Here is a 22,345-nt window from a genome sequence, read left to right as displayed (position 1 = left end):
AAGGAGTAGCTTTATTGTGTGATTGTGTTTGTTAACACAACTTCAAGCCCGAATCTCCTTGTGTGGTGTGTGTGGAAAACAAGAGGATTTTGGTTGCAATTAGTTCCAAAGTCATTAAAGGGATACTGACTAACACATCCTCACACATTTTTGTTTGAAAGATATGTTAGTTATACATAATTAGCAAGTTTTTTATAAAATTTGTGAACCTGGTTAGAGCAAAATATACAACAGGCAAACTACATTTTGGCCTTGATCTTATTACAATAAGAATAGCATGTTTAGCAGGGTGCAGTGGCTCACCTTTAATCCCAGCTACTCAGGAGGCTGAGGCAGGAGAATTGCTTGAGCCCAGGAGTTTGAGGCCAGCCTGGGCACTATAGTGTGACCCCACCTCAAATAAATACAAAAATAAGAATAGCATTTTCTTCTTATTAGGCCCTGATAAGTAGCTAGAAGCCTTAGTGAAAGATATATTGACAATTCTAACCTCTTTTCTTATCTATTATATATACCTACTAGGTATAGAAGAAAAGAAACTTTAATTTTGAGCACTTACTATATGACAAGTATTTATTTATTGTTCTCATAATTTACATATGAGATACATGAGAAACAGACAGTGTTCTTTAAATAACGCTTCTGTCTTATAACACAGTTTGCATTCTGCTCTAACCTGATTTAGTGGTATTACATGAACCATGAGATTTGATCTAAAACATCAATTAAAATAAAAGAGTGGACTGGAACAGCTGTTATTAGAACTTTAAGATTTATATACTCCATATACATTATTAAAATAATAGTCTTTTGGCTATAAAATTTAGTCCCAGAGTTTCTTCTGATCTTTAAAGTTCTTGTCTCGAATTAAACATAGCATATGAAAGTCACTTTTACTCTATTCAGTATTATTGACATTCACCAACGACAGCAGCAAAAAACGAAAGAGAGGAGAAAAAAGCCATCTTCAGTGAAACAAAGAAATAGCCATAACCTCAAACTATGAGAAAACCTGCCAAATACTATGAATGTGAATTATGGTGAGAGAGGGTGCTGAGAGCCAACTCATATGTCCTCCAACCTCAGGCAGGATAGAGTTTCCCTTTAAAGAAAGGGTCACAATTCTCAAATGCAAATCCAATGATCTTTTGGTTAGAGTGATGAGATCTGAAACACAGGCAAGTATGGAGGAAGAATCTGGGAATATTATATAGATATTCATTCTTACTCTAGAAGGTGGATCCAAAGAAGAAACCTTAAATACAAGCCATTTTTACGATCAGCGATGTGGGCTCATGCCAAAGAAGATGGCCTTTGGTGAGTGGGATTCAGGGAGTTTGTTATTTAAGGGGCTTAACTACGAGCCATCCCAGATCTATTAGTGTGAAATACTGAGGAAAGTTTATGCTCTTGAGGCTAAAGACATAACAGATGTAATGTAAAAGTATTCAGGATGTAAACCCAATGTGAATATTTCCTCACCTATCCTCCCGGCTACTCTTTAGGAAAGAGATAGTCATGTTCAAAGATAAAATTATCAGAAAGAAAACATCCCACAACCTATTTGTATATATGGAGTAGGTGTCAGGGCTAAGGAACATACATCTGAAGGCTGATGAAATCAGAGAGCACAGGGCTTGCTCTTCATAATCTTAAGGATGTTATTTAAAGACAATCTTGGTTTTTTAAAAAATAGCTTAATATTATAGAAGAGCCCAAAGAAAAAGATTACAAGACAAAGAAAAGCAAACCTGAAAAACTTCAGAAAATAAATGAAAGAGAAAAAGAAAGCCATTAAAGAGATGAAAGTGCCATTAGAAGCGAATAGGAAGGAGGAAGAAGAAGAGAAGATAAAGGAGAAGGAGGAGAAGGAGGAGGAGGAGGAGGAGGAGGAGGAGGAGGAGGAGGAGGGAAAAATAAGAGGAAGCAATGTGACTGAAAAATAACTAAGGATATAAAAATTATTGAGAGAAGGTGATATCTAGAAAGAGAGACAAAGGAGCATCCAGTTATGCATAGTTAGAAATCCTGAAGAAGAGGAGAGAACAAAGGCAACAGAAAAACTAGAGAAACGTTTTCTGAAACTTGGAATTACATGAATCTGCAGATGAAAAGGACATAACTGAAAAAATTGGAAGAGCTCAAAGAAAAAATTGGAAGAGCTCAATTCCAAGATATCCTCTCTTGAAGTTACTAAATTCCAAAGCTAAAGAAAGAGCCTTAAGGGCATACAGTCAGAAAATACAAGTCAACTGTGAGTGAAAATAAAATAGGTTGTTATGCCTAATACTGGACATCTGTGCTTCTAGAGTTCTTTCTTCAGCATCTCTACTCTGAGTGACATTGTCCTAAAATTTGTGTCGAAGACTGCATTAAGTGCTATCCCAATGAAGTTTCACGGGATATATGTTTTTCATTAGAACAAAATCATACAAATGTATATCTAAATTCTCCTTGGTGTGTTATCATTACCTGTGTCTTAGTTGTTTATACACAGGATAGTAAACAGTAGTTTCAGATTGTCTATAATCCCAAGGTATGTAGTATATATAAAAAAGACAGTTTGAATAAACTGCTAAAATTCTTAAGATTGTTAGCTCTTTTAGCCCCATAATATTATTATTCCACTTACGTGAATAGTCAGACTTGGAAATTTTTAAGCGAAGGCTGAATTTTAATAGGAAGAGAAAAAGAGAAAAAAATTCAAACTCAATTTAAAAGATGAAAAATGGACAGAGTGGACAATTATGATGAGTTACTGTTTTGATGGCTAAATTTAGCTTATAATTCTTTTTGCAATCAAGTGAAAAATACAGCAGGGGGTTTGGCAGACATTTTGGGTTATATAATTTTCATTGTTCGGAGAGCAAACCTTAATGCTGGTGGAGGATATGGTGCTATCTAGCTCAAGGATGATACGTAAGAATGATAATTGAATGTAATTCCAATTAAAGATACAGGCAAAATCTTTCCCAATTTCCCATATGTACCACCATTTAGCCAACTTAGATTTTGATATAAATGTGTTTGACATTTGGAAAAATGACCCTTAGGGAAGTAATCTGAATCCTGACATCCACAGAGGAAGCTTCAACAGAACCACTAATTCTGACATTGTTTTCCTAAAAATTTTTGAGTCGGCTAATAGATCTTTGAGGATGTGAAAGTCAAAAATCCATCAAATTGATTCCAGACTTGTTAGGAGGGATGCACAATAAAACATACTAGACCTATTCTTATCATAAAGGCAAATCATAATTATTAGAACATTCTTATTATATGTTCCAGATTGTTCCAAAGTTTGTTTTTAAATTTTAAACAAAATTGGTGTGTCTAGTCTATTTCTCTTTTACAAAACTATTTTGACAACATGCTGGATAAGAAAAAGACCTAGAATCCTGCAACTGGGGAAAATCATTTTGACTACTTTTCTAAAAGCCAGGTATCTTATAAACAGAAAAGTCAGAAAGAAAAATGAGAAGTTTAGGATCATTAATTCCAGTAGAGGGATATCCACTCGGGAATATTTTGTTGCTAGGCAGTGTGTTCTGAAACACCTCCAGAAAAGATCACGGTAGGTGTTTATAGGGTCATGTGCTTAAACCACTAGGTTTGGTCTCACTTCTCCAGGCTGAGTTAGAGTACATCAAGGGCATAGTGAGCTTCCTAATTCAATTAATTTAATATGGGAAGAACTATATAAAGAATCAGTTAACCAATAGGTAATGGATTAAGTAATTCTTCATTTAGGATGAGGTTTAACCTGAAAGGCTGAGATACCAACTCAGAAAACATTTAAAAAAACACATGGAAGTTAGTATTTTCAGTCTTCAATTCAGATAGAGCAAATGAGTGGAGGAACAGATCAATTAGAGTATCAGTGTAGAAAGTGTTATCAAACAAGGAGAACTGAAGGGGGAAGCTGAATTCTAGATCCTGTGGTTGCTATTGTTGTTGATAGTTGGTTTGTTTTAAGGAGTCTCAGGCATATACTTTACAATGTCCTGTTCAATCAAAATGAGATTTCTTTCATTTGATCTATTCTAGATTAGTGGAAATTCCTGTTGAGATATTTTACTCCAAGATAACAAAGTGATTGAAAAAAATATTTTGCTACACAGGAATAGAATAAAAGGTGTAAGTTATGGCAAGAAATAAGTAAGCGTTCAAGGTACCCTAGAAAACTTTTAATGTGATATACAGAGGTTATTTGAATCATTGAAGGCTGCATTAACTGTCTACAATCATTTTTGAAGTGATTGAAAACATAAGTTTAACTAAAAGCAGAAAAAAATTAATTTTACAAACATCCATAAGAGCATATTATGTAAACCCCAAGAAATTGTATTTCACTTATTGATTCTTGCCCCCAAATCAGAATTATCATTACTAAAAATGGCTGGACACACACACACACACACCCCACAAAAAAAAAGCATCGCCGTTTATTTTCAAATTTCTCTTTCAGCCAACAGGTATCTCCTGCTCTATAGAAAAGAATTATTATTCAATGAGATTTGAGGGGTTTTTTTTTAACACATGAAATAGCTTCTGAGAGTGGTAGCTAAGCCAGTGCTGGGGAGAGGCATAAAGGACAGTAGAAGGGGCCTTAGCACCTGTCTCCAGTCCTCAGTGCAGGCATTTGATGTTATGTGAAGTGTCCTAACAAAGCAGCATCAACCCCTGCCTCCACAGTCATTGCTGCTCCAAGCCCCTTCTGTATAAACATTTTGAAGCCACTATTGTCTGACAGGGTCATTTTTGAGTCACTTTTTACAATCTGCGCCATTCTGTTGACACTGCCACAAAATGAGTTGGACACCGAACATTCATTTGTAGCCCAGTGGATCACACCACTACTTCACTATGCACTAGAACAAACAGTTCATCATGATAACACAATTTAAACAATGTTCCAAATGGATTTTTTTATGAACATTTAAAACTCCAGTTGGAACAACCAATTTTTCTGGACTCTTCCAGGGTTTGGATATCAATGACTGTCTATATGCACAAATGTTAAATGTCCTTTCTGAACACAATGGCTAATGCCAATTGGGTATAGTCCCAGGGAATTCACGAAGATAAATGAATTTTGAGTAGGCTTATTTGGGGAGTAGGAAAAGGGCATACTTGAGTGACAAGCTAGAAGACATTCTAGACAGGAGAAAAGGCAATTGAAGATGTAGAGAGTAATGATTAAGAGCTCTGGAATCAGGCACAACAAATAACTGAAGCCCAAGATTGATAGGGAGATTTGAGTCAATCTAGCTGTTTCAAATAGTTCTAATTTTTAGACTCAAATGAACTGTATTCCATGGACTTAAAAAGCTTGCCAATGTAGTCACAGAATTATTTGAAGATTTTTAGAAATTATGGAGCATGCTGTAGAGATTCCAGAACACAAGAAATGAGCAAGAGTCAACAAATTAACAAACATTTTTTAACACTACTATGTTATGCTAGGCAATGATGCATAAGACACACTCCCTGTCTACAAGGAGCTTGAAGTCTAGGAGGGAGGAAGAGGAAAATGGAGAAGCTTTGTAGGAAGTAATTTTTCAAATGAATGGAACTTCAGTGAGAAGTAAAGTTTTGCTACACTGGAGATGAGAAAGAGGAAAAATAACTTTCTTTAGCCATAGACTGAAGATATGATGACTCTGTAAGGAGTCCAGTGAGCCTAGGTTTTTAAATTTCACCCCATAAAAGAAAGTCTATTCTCCATTTTCCAAAAAAGAAAATATATATGCAAGATAACAAGCTAATATTTTTGATACAAGCCCTAAAAAAGAAACTGATAAAGGATAATAGTCAGTCAGCAATTAAGAAAAAGTCAGCATTGATATTACCTTAAACTAATTTCATTCACTTTTCTGACAGCATTTAAAATTTTATAGATCAAATGAATTCAATTTATTTTTTATCTCTCAAAATATCTTTGGGAATATAGAGAGAAATTGAAGGCATATAAAAGTACTTGAAGTCAATTGTTAAATACCCGTAACTGTTACCTAACCGGGTGGAGGGCAGAGGTGGTCTTCTTGGAATGTTGTTGGTCTGCCCTGCTGCTCCGTGTCTTACACATTGTTTGGATGAGAATATACAAGATATTTTCATTTGTAGATAGCACAAAATTGAAAACAAGATCAAGCTCCAATAGATTGTAATGTTGACATAAAAACTAATCAAATGCAGTCATGAAGTAAACTAGTGTGTGTCTGTGTGTGTGTGTGTGTATGTGTGTGTGTGTGTGTCCCAAAGAAATTCCATAGCATGGGTAAGGGCTAGAGCAAATCTGGTATAGTAACACTTCATGTGATGTGCTATTTACTGGCAATATTAGATTTAGATTGCCCAGGTTCCAGGAAGTAATACATCCAATGTCCTTAGCTGTGGTTAGGCTACTTTTAAAATAATATATTCAATTCAAGTGCCAGAGTACCATATTTAAAAAGGATTTTGATAAACAGTTGCAAAAGGCCCAGTTGAAAGGAATAGAGATATTTAGTCTTAGGCAACATGCTAGTTTAATTCAGGGATGTAGATAGGATTGGCATTAATCAAATATGCCTTTTAACAATAGTACTTTGAGAGGTGGAGGACAATTGGAAGGGACAAGAGTAAATATTGAGACTAGAAGGGAGAGACTGCAGTAACCCAAGCGAGACGTAAAGTATATTTGGCTACTGAGGGAGATACAGATAAGTGGAGAGAAATCCAACAGGAGTAGGATGGGTTGGATATCCATCCATGGCACACAGAGGGAGGGAAAGAGATACGGTTGTTTTGGGAACATTATGTACAAGATGCTGGCAAGGCATTTTAATGACAGTGATCAGTCAAACTGCTGGACATTCTAATCTGGTATACAGAACAATTAAGAGAGAAGGATACATGAGGCATCTGAATAAAGTGAATACCAACAGCGACATTAATATGACCCTTTACACTTCGCAGATCACTTCAGCACTTAGTAACTCAGTTGGTATTTAATATAACTCCCTGCAACGAAGCAGGTCTTAATATGGCATTCTAGAAACATGAAAATCAAAATTCCTTCATGTAATTTTGCTTAAGCTTTTAACACTAGTAAGTGACAGAACCAGGACTTGAAACCAGGCTATCTGACACCAAATTCTGAGATTTTTGGTGTGTGATTTTCATTACACTACAGAGCCTATGCAATGAGGATTTGAGCTGTAGAAGATGAGTTTCCAAGGGGAGAAGATATGGTCACCATAGCTTAGGACACACCTATTTTTAGGGACTGCAAAGAAGAGAGCAAAGTAAAGGAAAAAGCCATAGAGAAGGAGAAAGTGACTGGAGAGTATTTGGCCCTAGAAAGCAGGTGGTGGGCAGAGGGTGGCGAGCTCCTAGAGTGAGGGAATGGCTAGCATTATCAGATATTACCTAGAGGATCAGCATGTTCATTGCTAAGAACAAATCACTTTCTTTACTGCACATTTTGCCTTTCTCATTTCATGCTCATTCTCATTTCACACATTGTGGCTTTAGATCCTAACTAGATTATAAGTTCCTTGAGGGCAGCATCCAGGTCTTATTTTCCTTCTTGTCTCTGTACTGCCTAACACAGTTAGGCATATAGGAAATACATGGGCTAATAGGAAACATGGAAGCTCTCTGCATGCAGGTGATTAATCATCACTAAAATTTTTCCAAAGGCACAGTCACTAGTGCCAAAAGCACATTTGTTTAAAATGTGTGCCTAACTTTGAATGAATCTGCCTAAATGGTGCCATCTGTTCTTAGGCAGTTTCAGAAACATTTTAATACGATTTTACCTTTAAAAGGACAAATGTAGGGCCATGCCTATGAGACATAAAGACATCCTTAAATAAACACAGAGCAGACACCAGCACATCCAATCACACTTAAAAAGCTCCACATAAAGAATGTTTTCTGAGGTTTAAGAAATTTTTATCTAAGAGGACACCAACTGCTACTTCATGCAGAAAATATTTATGAGACGTTACAAAACTGTAGGCACGGACTCCTACAGCATATTACTGCATTTTAATTACAGACTCCAGAATATACAATTTTAGTTTATGTGAATCTTATATTCCTTTGAAATGGGTACACTCTACCAATATTCATTTATGGCTCACATTTTATTGGTTTCAGAATATCAGTTTCGAAGCTGAAGACAGCTGTTGAGAAGTCTCCATGTTATTTGTTTATATTGATTGTCAGTTTGACTTTTGTTACAGTATTGTAGGATTTATTGTTGCGCGACTATCACAGTGAAATGAAACCCATGTTTAAGTTCTGCAAATAACTTACAGTCACTTCCAAAACACCTCAACTTAGGTTCTAAATTTGAGTTTGCGGTTTTACATGCACAGTTATTTGCTGATCCGCTTTAGCAGGCAAAATCACACACTGGCCAGGTTTGGGCATAGTTATTGTGGCAACAAGTAATGGGTCAAATTTTCGGCCTGTTTAACTCACTAGCTACATCATCATCACCAAAACTATGCCAGCATTTTGACATCTGTTTATTTTGCTAGTTGGTGTAAATCAACTCTGGTGTATATCAAGAATTTATATTTACAGAAAGAATTTCTGGTTGAATTACCATTCAAATATGCTACCCTGTCTGCACACATGTGCATCCATATTGAAATTTTTTGGTTAAATCTCATTTTGCAAAGGTGGAGATCTGAACATATTTACTCATATGAATACTCACTTGGAATATTTTTAGTTTTTTTGTTGTTTGACAGGATGATACTACTAACTTGTCACTCGTATCTTGAATCAGATTAATTTCTTTCTTGTTCCAAAAAATGTAAAACACAAAAAAGTACAGAGAATAATGTGACCAGCATCCATGTTTTCCAATCCAGGATTTGCTTCTAATAATTTTTAAGTAAATGAAAAAGAATATTGCAGATAAAGCTGAAATCCCTTTCTTGGCCTTTCATTTCCATCCCTCACAAACACAACTGCTATCATTAATTTGCTGTATCCTTCTGGTCCATGTTTTTATACTTAATGACCTAAGTTATAGCTTCATGAACGATAGATAATATTGCTTTTTTAATTATGTAAATTCTATCATAGTGTTCATATCATTATTTAACTTTCTATTTTTTCTCAGCTTTCTATTTTAGAAATCCATTTATGTCAATCTATCCAAAGTTGCTTTATTTTAACATCCCTGTAATTTGCATTATCTCAGTTTACTAATCTTTTCTGTCACAGATGTCTACTTAGGTTGTGTGTCTTGCACCAATTTCTTGCTATCCCTAATAATGTTGCAGTGAAAGTCCACGTATATATGTCCTTATCACATATCATGCATATATATATACACACACACATACACACACACATATATATGTATACCTGTCCAAGATTTATCTCTAGGAAATATATCTAGTAGTTTATTGATGGCTGTGGGTTATACGTATTTGGAACTTTGCCATATATTATCAGATTGCTGTCAAAATTTATTCTTAACTTATATTTCTACCAGCAGTACATAAAATTTCCCATTTCCTTATATCTCCAACGACATGTATTTTGTTAGACTTTATTTTTTAAACCTTATGGTTCTAAGTTATGTGGTTCTGATTATGTATAAATTTGAGCATTTTTTCAAATATTCATTAACCATTTCCAGATTTCTTCTTTATAAGTTACCTAGTCATATTCTTTGCTTACTTTTTCTCACTGATTTGCAAGAGTTCTTTATTTATGTATTTATTTATTTATGTATGTGTTTATTTTTGAGATGGAGTCTTGCTCCGTCACCCATGCTGGAATGCAGTGGCATTATCTTGGCTCACTGCAACCTCTGCCTCCCGGGTTCAAGGTATTCTCCTGCCTCAGCCTCCCAAGTAGCTGGGATTACAAACATGCACCACCAATCCTGGTTATTTATTTATTTTATTTATTTATTTATTTATTTATTTATATTTTTAGTACACACGGGGTTTCACCATTTTGGTCAGCTGGTCTCAAGCTCCTGATCTCAAGTGATCTATCCACCTCGGGCCTCCCAAAGTGTTGGAATTATAGGCGTGAGCTACCGCACCTGGCCGAGTTCTTTATTGTTAACGTTTTGTCAGCCATATGTATTGCAAATATCTTCTAGTGTTTTAATTTTTTGGTGGATTTTATCAGACAGAAGTTTTTACATTTTGGATTATCTTGGTCAAATAGTTTAAATCAATTTATTTTTGTGTTTTATGCCTTAAAGTATCCATTACCTCCTTGGGTTGATTACAGTATGCTTCCATGTTTTATTGTATTTGTGCTAAAGTTATGTTATTTCACACTTAAAGCTTTAATCTATTCTGGAATTTCTTTGTGTGCATAGTGTAAGGAAGCAATCTAAGTTTATTTTTTTCAAGATGGATAGCTGGTTATTCCAGTACCATTTATTAAATCAGTGCATCCTTTCTTCACTGTGGTGTGATATCACCTCTGTCCCATACAGAGCTCCTCAGTGAGCACAGCATGTCTCACTGTCCTAGCTATCTGCTCCTACACCAGCACCACACTGTTCTAATTACTGTAGCTTTGTGGTATACCTTGATAGATGGCAGGAAGGTCTCCTTTCTTGTTCTTCTTTCACAGAATTACTTTTCATTTTTTTCTTTTTATTTTTTGATGGAGCAACTTCAGTAAGGAAGTGTAAACAGCATTACTTTTCATTTTATTTGAAGATTTCTCTTCTGTATGCCATTTAGGATCAATTTGTCTTTTTTCTATAAATAAAACCTGTAGCATTTTTATTTCAATTGCATTGAATATATAGGTTAATATGTAGACATTTACATATAGATTAATGTTGAGTTTTCCCATCTATGAAATGGTGCATTAATATCCTGCATACCATTTATTCCAGGTTTCTTTGTCCTTTAATATTATCTTACCACTTTCCCTATAAATTACATATCCTTTAGAAAATTCATCCCTTATTATTTCATTGTCTTTCTTGCCATTGTGAATAATATTATATTTTCTGATTAATTGTCACTCTGAGTTATTAGAACCTCATTGATTTTATGTATTCATCTCACATCCAGCAACCATACTAAACTTTTTAGTTCTTAGCCATTTGTTTGGAGATGCTCTTGCATTTTCTATGTCGACCACCATATATTTTTGTACACAATGACATTTTTAATTTCTTCTTTTCCTACTATTATGCCTTCTATTTCTTTTTCTTGTTTATTATATTGTCTAGGGCCTCCACTTTAGTGTTGAGCAGTAGCAGTGATGGTAGGTTTCTTTGTCTGTGGCTTTTGTGTACAATTGTGATCATGAATTTTTCTGATACACACATTCTCACCTCTTTCCCCATGAGATTAACATTAAGCATTTTCAAGCATTAAGCCAAGGTTAATGCCTGAATTATAGACAGGTAATGAAATAAAGTTATATTGGCAAGAGGACTCGATCTATACCTCATTAGAACTCTTTTCTCACTTTCTGAGTCAACCCACCATGTTTGTCATCAGTAATCCAAGAGGCAATACATTCAAAACAACTTACTTGAAAGGTCTTAGTCACAAGTGGTTTTGCTCCAGTTGACAGCTGGCTTCATGAGAAATGTCTTGTCACTAGAAATATTATTTTAAATGTTTTGATAGTCTTCAAAAATTTTCATTGTTCAAATAATTTTTCTTTTGCAATTTTTTATAGACTCCTATGAACCAAGCTTCAACTCGTTCCCACTGCATTTTTACTATTCATTTGTCAAGCAAGGAACCAGGATCTGCAACAGTACGACACGCCAAACTCCATCTGGTTGACCTGGCTGGTTCAGAGCGAGTCGCGAAGACTGGAGTAGGGGGCCATCTTCTAACCGAAGCCAAGTATATCAACTTGTCACTACATTACTTAGAACAGGTAAAATGGGCAGAGTGGGATGTATTAATAACTATAGCTACCATGTGCTGACCACATACTATGTATCAGGCATTCTATTAGAATTTTTTTAATTATGATAAAATATATGTAACATAAAATTTGCCATTTTTTAAGTACATAACTCAGTGGCATTAAGTACATTCATAAAGTTGTATAACCATTGACACTATCCATTTCTGAGAGTTTTTTATAATCTCAGACAGAATCTTCCCATTCCCCTATATTCTAGTCCCTGGTCGTCTCTGCTCTACTTTCTGTCTCTATGAATTTGCCTATTCCAGATGTCTCGTGTAAGTGGAATTATGCAACATCTGTCCTTTTGTGTCTGGCTTATTTCACTTAGCATAATGTTTTCAAGATTCATCCATGTTGTAGCATGTATCAGAATTTCTTCCTTTTTTAAATTGAATAATATCCAATTGTATGTCTATGTCACATGCTGATTATACATTCATCTCTTGATGGATACTTGCATTGTTTCTGCCTTTTGGCTATTGTGAATAATGCTGCCAGGAACATTGGAGATCTACTAGCATTTCGTATATAGCATTTTGTTGAAACCTCGCAACAGCCCTAACACCTTTTTCTTGTTTATTATATTGTCTAGGGCCTCCACTTTAGTGTTGCAGGTGTTAGTTACTATCCCCATCATACAGATTAAAAAATTCAAGTCTTCCAAAAGCCTTCCCACAAGGTTACCCAGCTAGGGGAGGGTGAGGATTTGAACCTAGATTTACTTGGCTTCACAGCCTATACCTTTTCCCACTTTTTGTCTTACTGCTTTATTGTAAAATTGAGTAGTTGGTGTAAATAGAGGTTACAAATGGCTTCCTTTTGCCTGTTTTCAGGCTAGTGGATTAATGATGGGAGCATGACTTTGAGATAACCAACATGTTTTCTGCTTGGGGAGACTGCATTTTGTTGGTCATTTTGACCCCGCGATGATTCTCTTAGCCTTGTCGCTTTCCCTTCCTACTTCTACCCCAGGCTGATTACTATCTACCCCAGTATGTGCTCTATTTTTAATTTCTGAATTTAACACCGGGGAAGAGAACACTCATCTGAATTTAGCTAAATAAATCTTTCAGGAAAAAAAAATTCATCTCTCAAATGAGTGGATTGAATTAGATGATTTCTCAAGTTCCATTTAGCTTTTTGAGTATAAGGGCTGTGAGTTGAATGTTAAAGATGGCAACTACTTCCAAATTCTAAAAAAATAAAATAAAAAATAAGAAACATGATCAAAAATTGGAATGGAGAAGTACAGAGTCTTGGTGAGGCAGAAGGACTTGCTAACGAATGTTGCAGCTAAAAGATTAGAGGGGAAAAAATAAAACCTTTTTTTAACTGCTTAATGAATCTTTCTGAGACTGATGTTGCCTTGATGTTAAATGCTATGTAATCATCACATTGGCTAAAAAAGCAGATGGAGAGAAACCTAAAGGACCCTTTCTGAACAAGGTGCACCTGGCCAGACTCCAACCAGATGAATCCCAGTCAGGCAGCACCCAGAGATTAAGGCCTGCCTGGTATTCAGATCATTCTAGTGTTTTTAACAAGAGTCAGCATTCCTAAGCTCTTTCTTGCTCAAATATTACACACTACTTATACTTAACAGAGCTTTTTACTTAATAGAACACTTATAGAACATTGATATGAAAACATAATGGACTGTATTCAAAGAAATGTGTCTGCTTGTTTCGGATGGTAGCACTGTCTGTTTTAATTTCCATTATATCCATCTGTTCATACAAAATTATGTTCATCAGTTGAATCAGACTTCCCACCAATTGTAATCACTCAAGAGAAATGTTCTGCCCTTAATTCTTTTTTTTTTTTTTTAATTCTATAAGCCTCTGCAAGCTGCTATGTGTCACTAAAACTATTCCTCTCCTCACATTTCTTCTCTTCAAAATTCTTATGACAGCCTCATGTGAGTAGTCTTGGGGGCTATGTGGCATTGGATTTTCTATATCATTAATTTGTTTATCAAACAAATATTTATAATGACCTACCATGTGCTGAGGGCTGTACTAGGCACTGGAGTCCAGTGTGAACAAAATAGAAACAGTCCTTTCCCCAAAGACCTCATGGTATAATGTAGGGAGACATGAATTAAAGACGTAGTCTTTAGGTATGTGGCTGTAAGCCAGGTGAGAGCAGTGAAGAGAAAGTAAAAGGAGTGAGAGGAGCTTGTAGCAGGGTGTCTGACCGAGACTGAGGAGGTGAGAGTTGATGATGGTTTTCTTAGGGCCTGATACCACGCGGAGGAATGAGTAGAGGCAAGCCAATCAAGGATGGGGCAGAGCGTGTCAGGTAGTGGGAATTGTGAGCCTATCAGCTCTTAGCTCCACCCCAGGGGGATGAATTTGCTCAGGGTCTCAATGACATTCACATGTCATTGCCCCTTGGTCTCTGTAACTGATGTTTCATTTTCACCCACTGCATCACTCCAGCTGTTAACCATTTACACTGATACACAAGTGTCTTCACAGAAAAAAGAGGAGGTTCAACATAAGATAATGGAGAGAAAAGAGATTAGTGGGAGAGGAAAGAAGAACATAAATATGGAAAAACTAGTCTGTGAACGTGGAGATGTGAAATCTAGGAGTAGATGCTAGAGAGCAAGTAGGTCGATAGAAGAGAAATTTTTGAATTTCACACAGAAAGAAGAGAAAACCAAGGAATGCATAGGAATAAGAATAATAAATAGAGTGGGAAGATATTTAATGAATAACAAAATTCAAGGACTTATGTTAATCAGCTTCTCTTTATGTAGTACTTTATTATGAGACTAATGAGACTGGAAGTGTAACACAATTTAGTTTAATTAGTTTCATTCATTCATTCATTCAACAAATTATGATTGAATGTTTACTGGGTGCTGTGAGTTACATTAGATAATGGGGATAAATGAATGACTGAGAAGTAGGAGGGGCTATCATGTTAGCAGAACAGCAAAGCATACAAATAAATACTTAGCAATATAGTAATTTAAAACCTGTAATAGAAATCCATATGAGTGTTGGAAATCAATTATAACCCTATCCCCTCTTTCTCAGTTTTAATATGTAAGATAGAGATGGAATGGGAAACCATTTGGTAACTTGCTTTACCTTAATTAGCCTACATTGGTTCCACAAATTCCATGCAGCATTATAATTACTCTTTTGGCCATAACTGTGAGACTTCACACCTGCTCAAAGAGTGCAACCTCTCTGAGTTGAATGTACTTTATTGTGTTCACAAGTAAATAACTTTCTTTTTGCCAGAGTATGGTTGGTTTTGGAGTTCTCCTTGTATATGCCGTACTTTTTCCAAAAAGTTTCCTCAAAGACATTTTAAGCCACAATAACAGGGTACATCTTGGCCTTAGAAACTGAGTTCATGGGAGGAAAAGGGAGACGTACATACGTGTCCTAAATCTCACCGAGTGCTCCTGGTGTGACCCACAGCCTCTATCAGCCTACACATCAAGTGAGAAACCACTGCAAATGAAGTGCTTGCTCTGTACTGCTACAGAAATCAGAATCAGAGTTGCCTTCGGCCATTATTCAACACAAATGGGACTTTTCCAGAGTTTTAGTTTCCATTTGGCTTCCACTGAATGTGTTGTGTTCAGGAGAAAAAGTAATGGTGTCAGTGCCAATTGCAACACTCCAAATTTTGTCAGTTTTCATAGGATAACTTTCCAAACACTTCTGAACTCTTTTTTTTTAAAGTCTTTAACTCATTAGTAAATAGAATTATTGATTGCAGGCACAGTTTCTAGGTACTTGGAGATATTATTAAGCATAATGTGAGGTTCCACTCCTTGTCAGTTAGAGAATAACTTCAGGAATATTAACCATTGTATTTGTACATGCAATCTAAGATGGAAGGAAACGATAAAAAAGTCAGGTTTTATGACCATCCCATCTGCCTGTGCCTTTCAGATCATTTGGCTCCTGCCCAATTTCAGAACTCACAGCAGCCCCACAAAGAATAATCTACCTCTGCCTCTTTCCTGAATACCTGCCATTTCTGGGTCATTCCAAAGTTTTACATCTGCTCCAAGTGGGCTGGGCTTATAGTATTCCTAAAACTCCTTGAGAGCGGATAAGATACCTTCTCAGGGTCCTCTTCTAAAGAAATGGCCCAGGACTGTGTTTATATGATGAAAATTAGTCTTTGAACATTTCATAAAGAACATTTCATGAAGAACATTTCCTTCTATGTCACTGAGTGCTTTTATGCTTACTGAGAACTATTCCAGAAATTATCTCTATTAATCTTTAAAATATTTCTGTGAGATAGACATTCCAATACCACATTTATAAGTGAGGGAACTGAGGCTCACTTTATTTAAGAGGCTCACTTTATTTAAGAGATTTCCCTAAGATGACTGCCTTCATTTTCTCCATTTTTAAGACCATATTTTCTAATCCATAATCCCAGTTTGATCTCTGATTCTTTAGAGAGCCCTTTCTAGAGAGGACATTGGAATTGCCTTTGCAATGTCCATAACAATGAGAAGTGCAGCCAGGAGCCCATCCCAGCTCCCCAGTAGATTCTGACTCACCTAAGTGAATTGGAGCCTGTCTTTCTCCTGCCTACAGTGATAGTTCAAGGATGGGCCCAGTACCCAAGCTCATATCTACTGAAGCTCAGGAATTTTGTTTAGTGATTAGGGAAGAAGAATTCTTTCTCACTTAAGTTATGAATAAGGAAGTACATAACATCAGAGCTTTTGGCAACCATTGTGGGGCCACAAGAAGAGACTGACTTCTACCACATGGAAGATATAGCAGAGGTATGGGCAAAAACTAAGTCCTTGATAGTAACATTAATCTTTTGGTTTCCTTCTAACCTAAAGCCTTTCCTGTTTCAATCACATGAACCAATAAATTTCCCTTATAATTAAAACCAGTTTGGGTTACATTTTCTGTTGCTTGCAACCAAAAGCAAGTTTACTAACACATGATTTAATTTAATATCAACAGGGTTGGGCACGGTGGCTGACACCTGTAATCCCAGCACTTTGGGAGGCCAAGGTGGGTGGATCACTTGAGGTCAGGGGTTTGAGACCAGCCTGGCCAATATGGTGAAACCCCATCTCTACTAAAAATATAAAATTAGCTGGGTGTGGTGTTGCATGCCTGTAATCCCAGCTACTTGGGAGGCTAAGGCTGGAGAATCGCTTGAATCCAGGAGGCAGAGGTTGCAGTGAGCCAAGGTTGTGCCTTTACACTTCAGCCTGGGCAACAAGAGCAAAACTTCCATCTTATATATATATATAAAAATATATATGTGTGTGTGTGTATACACATACATATATATCAACAAGAAGTTTAATAAGCATATTCTCCTTTAGGTTCTCTAAGTTGTCAATAAAGCCACTGAATGAAAAGACATCAATATTGTTTCCTAGGAGCAGGAAAAAACCAGTGGCATTTGTTTTATAAAAGGACTTCAAAGTACGTAGAGAAATTATTTATAAACAATAATGCCACACTCTCTGCACATCTGTCAGCCCAGCCCCTGTTTGGGTATTTGGGCCCACCTTGCCTGTTTCAGATACTCAATCTGTCCTCTTTGTTCTTAGAGCCTGGAGTTCTGCTTGGCATCTATTGCCACTCTGACTTGGGTCTGCCATATTCCCCACCTCCTTTCCAATGACACTGAAACTTAGTTCTCTCAAACCTCATTCCATACTGATGACCTTCACACTGTTTTCTTGGGACATACTAAGTAATCTTCTCATGCATTCGTTGATTTATTTTAAGAAATTTGTTGAGCACATTTTATATTCATCAAATTTCTTAGTTGTAAACTGGAAAATCCGCTCTAGCTATTGTAAGAAGCATGGCTTATTAAACATAACAAATCTCAAGAAAAGTCAGAAAACTGGGTTTGGCTGCTACACAGAGCGACCAGGAGATGCACCTAACTGCTCTGCAAAGTACTACTGTATAGCCACATGGCACTGGATTCCAGAAACTTCCCTGCAGCTGCCTCAGAAGAACCAGATGCCTCTGCCACCATGCCCCCCATGAATCTGATGTTCTTCCTTACGGCTATCACCTCTCACTGCTCACCTCCAAACCCTACATAGGGCTGTCTGCTTGGTAGAGCTACGTCTTAAGCAAAACATGACTTTCAAGCCAGACTAGGAAAAGTGATTTCATAGGAAGTCAAACTAGAATAAGGGCTGCCACGAGAGCTGAGGGAGACAGCTTTGTTTCTGCCATGTTACCAAGTGCTGAGCACTGTTTTTGGCAGTGTGGGTCGAGCTATGAAGAAGAGAGACAACATCTCTGGCCTTGCAGAGCAGAAAGCCTAGAGGGGAAGCAGATAACAAATAAGTACCTAGATATAATTTTAAATAGTGATAAGTAGTATAAGAAAAATAAAATAGATTAACAGGCTGAAGATAGGTATATTATTTTTGATAGGGTGTCCAGGGAAGGCCCTTGTGAGAAAACAAAATTTGAGCAAAGATGTGAATAATGAGAAGCAGAAAGCTGTATGGAAATCTGGGACAAGAGCATGCTAGGCAGAAGGAACAGCAATTTCAGAGGCTCTGATGTGGGGATAAGCTTGACATGCTGAATCAACAGTCAGAAGGCCAGTGCAGGCCCAGGGAACATGACAGGACATGATGTCAGATAAGTCTGCAGGGAGGGATCACACAGGAGCTGGGATATTATACTAAGTGTATTAGGGAGCAACTTGGCATAACTTAGACTGTGTGAAGATTTTCTGGCTGCAGTATGGAAAACAGATCATGGAAGGGCAAAAGTAGAAGCAGGGAGACTAATCCAAGGCCTGTGTGGTTGCCCAAGCAAGGGACCCCAGAGGCTTGAACTGGAGTGGTGGTGGTAAGAAGAGGTGGCAAGAAGTGGTCCAATTCTTGCAAGTTTTGTAAGTAAACCTAATAGAAGTTGCTGATGGATTGGATATTGGGGATGAGGGCAAATCAAGGATGATTGCCTAAGGTTTTGGCCTGAGCAACTGGGTTGATGATGGGGCCTTAGTAATAATGGGTAAGATCTAGGAAAGAATCAGGCTTGGGGGCAGACAGGAAAGACAATCAAAAATAGAAATCCAGGTGGAGATGTAGAGTTTCCAAGATGATAGTAGCACAGGGAAGAGGTTGAGATTGATGGTATAAACTGGGAAGATATCAGGATATAGATGCATTTAAAAGCCAGGCAATGGCTGGGCACAGTGGCTCACGCCTGTAATCCTAGCACTTTGGGAGGCTGAGGCGGGTGGATCCCTTGAGGCCAGGAGTTTGAGACCAGCCTGGCCAACATAGCAAAACCCCGTCTCTACTAAAAATACAAAAAATTAGCTGGGTGTGGTGATGCACACCTGTAATCCCAGCTACTCCGGAGGCTGAGGCACGAGGATCACTTGAACCCCAGAGGCAAAGGCTACAGTGAGCCAAGATGGTGCCACCGCACTTCAGCACTCCAGCCTGTGCAACAGGGCAAGACTCTGTCTCAAATAAATAAATAAATAAAATGATAATTAAAGCCAAGCAATTGGATGAGATTACATAGGGAGAGAGTATAGATAAGACAGAAAAGAGGATCAAGAACTGAGCCCCAGGGCACTCCAAAGTTTGTACTTTGGGAATAAGAAAAAGAAATATTCATTAACTAGTTTTTGAGGAAAGATGAAAACCAGGAAAGTGTGATGTCCCAGTTACCAAGTGAATAAAGTGTTTCCCAAGGGAGGCACTGAGTACCAGTGTTGCATACTTACTCAGCTCAGAAGTCTTGTAAGATGGCAATCAGTGCTCTTGGTACAATGAAGGTTGCTGATGACCTTGGCAAGAGCCATCTTAGTTTAGGACTGTAGTGGGCATGCAGAATGGGAATTGTCCAGATGAAAGGGAAATCAATTCAGAAGAGAGAGGAGGTAATTGTAGGAGAAAAGTAGGAGGGAGCAGATGAGGCCAAGGATGGAGGGCTGGCCTTAGACAGGAGCAGGACAATAAGAAGGCGAAGGGCAGAATGTACAGGGGCTTTAACGATGGAGACATGAGATAGCCCTGGTCAGGGTTCTGAATCTATATCTGTCATATCTAGTAGAAGTGTGGCCATCAGCTCAAAGTGAAATTGAGGAGAGGAGAGGGTGAAGAAAGGTTTGAAGGAAAAGGAGAAAAGTGTGAAGGTCTCATTTCTGAGAGTTGAAAAGTGATTTTTGAGAGAGAGCGATCACAGGATTACTGAATTTACCAACACCTGTGGTCATGAATTTAGAGTGAGACTAGTGGTATAGTTACGTATTTTGCTCAAAACAGCCTTCAGAAAGCAATGCTCCCTTTTTGTTTTGTAAACCAAAAAAGTAGAGGAAGTTCTGCTGATGGAAATTACACACCTGGGAGGAGGCAGGACTAGAACAATGCAGGTGTTGGCGGAGGTATTTTCAGGAGCCAGGGCCTTGTGATGCCCTTGAAGACACATCCTGTGGGTGGCTGATTCCTGCTGCCTTGTAATGAACATTCTAGCACTGGTTTTGTCTGCCCAGGATAACCCTGAGCCCCAAGTGCCTCCTTTCGGGACAACCCCAGCAGTCTTTGCTCCATTTGCCATCCATCCATCTAGTACTTTCCCATTAAGTACCTAAGGAACTCATGAAGTGTAAAGTGAGCAAGCCTGAGCTGAACCAAGGTAAACTACCCCTGTTGCTTACAATGGGAGCAAACCTATATTCAGCACTTGTTATGGGCTAGGTGCTATTCAAAGTAATTTGCACATTTTAACTCTTTTAATCATCTCAACTACCTATGAGGTAGGTACTATTTTTATTCCTGTTTTACAGATGAGGAGACTGAGGCATGTTGAGTGACATGCCCTAGGAAAGCTAGGACTTGCACCTAGACAATCTTGCATGAGAATCTGGGACTTCAACCACCATCCTATGCTGTTTCCCTTAGTTATTGTTTACTGGCATATGGCCCAATTTTGGTAGTATTAAAGTAATTAAAGTAATCAGGCATGTTTTACTCTTGTGTTTTTATACAAATTTTCCAATCGCTATAAACAGAATAACAGTGTATCCAGTTCTATACAGGTTATTTCATTTGTCTAAAAATCATGGGGCTCACAATGCTGCAGTTATGGTACATTTACTTTATTCAGTCTTCACCATCTTGTAGTGAATATTGTTGTTAAGATATTTATTCTGTACTCAAGCTTTGGGCTTCACCCTGCATTTAGTTGTTATTTCCTTTTGCATTTTTATTGCTGTTGAAGCTCCGTTGTTTGTCAGGTGTGCATTTTCTGCTAAATTAATCCCATTACCTTTCTACTTTACCACAGGTTATCATTGCCCTTTCAGAAAAGCATCGTTCACACATTCCTTATAGAAACTCCATGATGACCAGTGTCCTACGAGACAGTTTGGGAGGGAACTGCATGACAACTATGATTGCAACACTCTCCTTGGAGAAAAGGAATCTCGATGTATGTTGGCTCTTCTTTCTGGAGATGTTAATCTAGGTTTTTACTGCTAGCTGGTGAGACAGAGTTGAGGATCTTGGGTGGGTTTCTACCTTTTCAGCTGGGTTGAGTTATGCCTTCAGAGGGCACTACCCTACAGAGTTCACAGCTGTGGGCTATTTGTCATTGTTATAATAACCCCATTTGAGAATTGACTTCACACAGCACAGGATAGTTTGAAGAAGCCTCATACACAGATTTTGGAAGGCCTACTGATGGGTTGGCTATGTCACCCAAAGAAATGGGAAAGCTGACCCATCCGCTTCTCTTGCTTGATGTTGCCCTGATGACTAAGAGCTGGATACCTTGGAGATATCTCTGAGATGTGTCCCTAGAAACGTTGCTGAGTGAAGCAACCGGGATGCTTTGGCAGGAGCCAGCTACTGAATGGCTCTTCTGGGTTGCTTTAGAGCCAGCTGATGTTTCATGTTTGGGATCCAGACACTCCCCAGAGGAGGAAACAAAGCCAAGACTTTGATTGTAAGATGCCTTGACCAGCCTCTCTTTTTGACCTGTTATGAATCTTTATTTTGTGATCTTTCGTGTGTGTGGATTATGGCTCTTGCTATGATTATGATTCATATATGTGGTTCTGGTCTAAGTGATCAACAACTGAAAACACATACTCTACCAGCTGCCATTTAGGACCTTGTGATCTCTCACTTTTTGGCATTGGTAATTTTATTAAGCCAAAATAAAATTTAGTTAAAAAATAATGTTCTAGAGCAGGAGTCCCTGACCCCCAAGCTGTGGACCAGTACGAGGTCTGTGACCTGTTAGGAGCTGAACCGCGCACCAGGAGGTGAGTGGTGGTGGAGCTAGCATTACTGCCTGGGCTCCACCTCCTGTCAGATCAATGGTGCCATTAGATTCTCATAGGAGTGTGAACCCGATTATGAATTGCACATGCAAGGGATCTAGGTTGTCCGCTCCTTATGAGA

At 37.7% G+C, this 22,345-nt stretch overlaps 1 protein-coding gene across 3 annotated transcripts in view; it reads left to right on the top strand.

The window, feature by feature from the left end:
• KIF6 (kinesin family member 6) overlaps positions 1 to 22,345 on the top strand; it is a 375,342-nt gene that overhangs the window by 115,120 nt on the left and 237,877 nt on the right. For all 3 annotated transcript variants that reach the window (XM_025382856.1, XM_025382857.1, XM_025382858.1), the window contains exons 7-8: positions 11,683 to 11,889; positions 21,225 to 21,368. In XM_025382856.1, the coding sequence (XP_025238641.1) occupies positions 11,683 to 11,889; positions 21,225 to 21,368 (351 nt within the window). The remainder of the gene's footprint in view (positions 1 to 11,682; positions 11,890 to 21,224; positions 21,369 to 22,345) is intronic.

Source organism: Theropithecus gelada, chromosome 4 (assembly GCF_003255815.1).
Source record: "Theropithecus gelada isolate Dixy chromosome 4, Tgel_1.0, whole genome shotgun sequence".
Lineage (NCBI taxonomy): Eukaryota > Metazoa > Chordata > Mammalia > Primates > Cercopithecidae > Theropithecus > Theropithecus gelada.
Note: the sequence above shows the minus strand (reverse complement) of the source record. Positions and strands in the feature narration are given on the sequence as shown.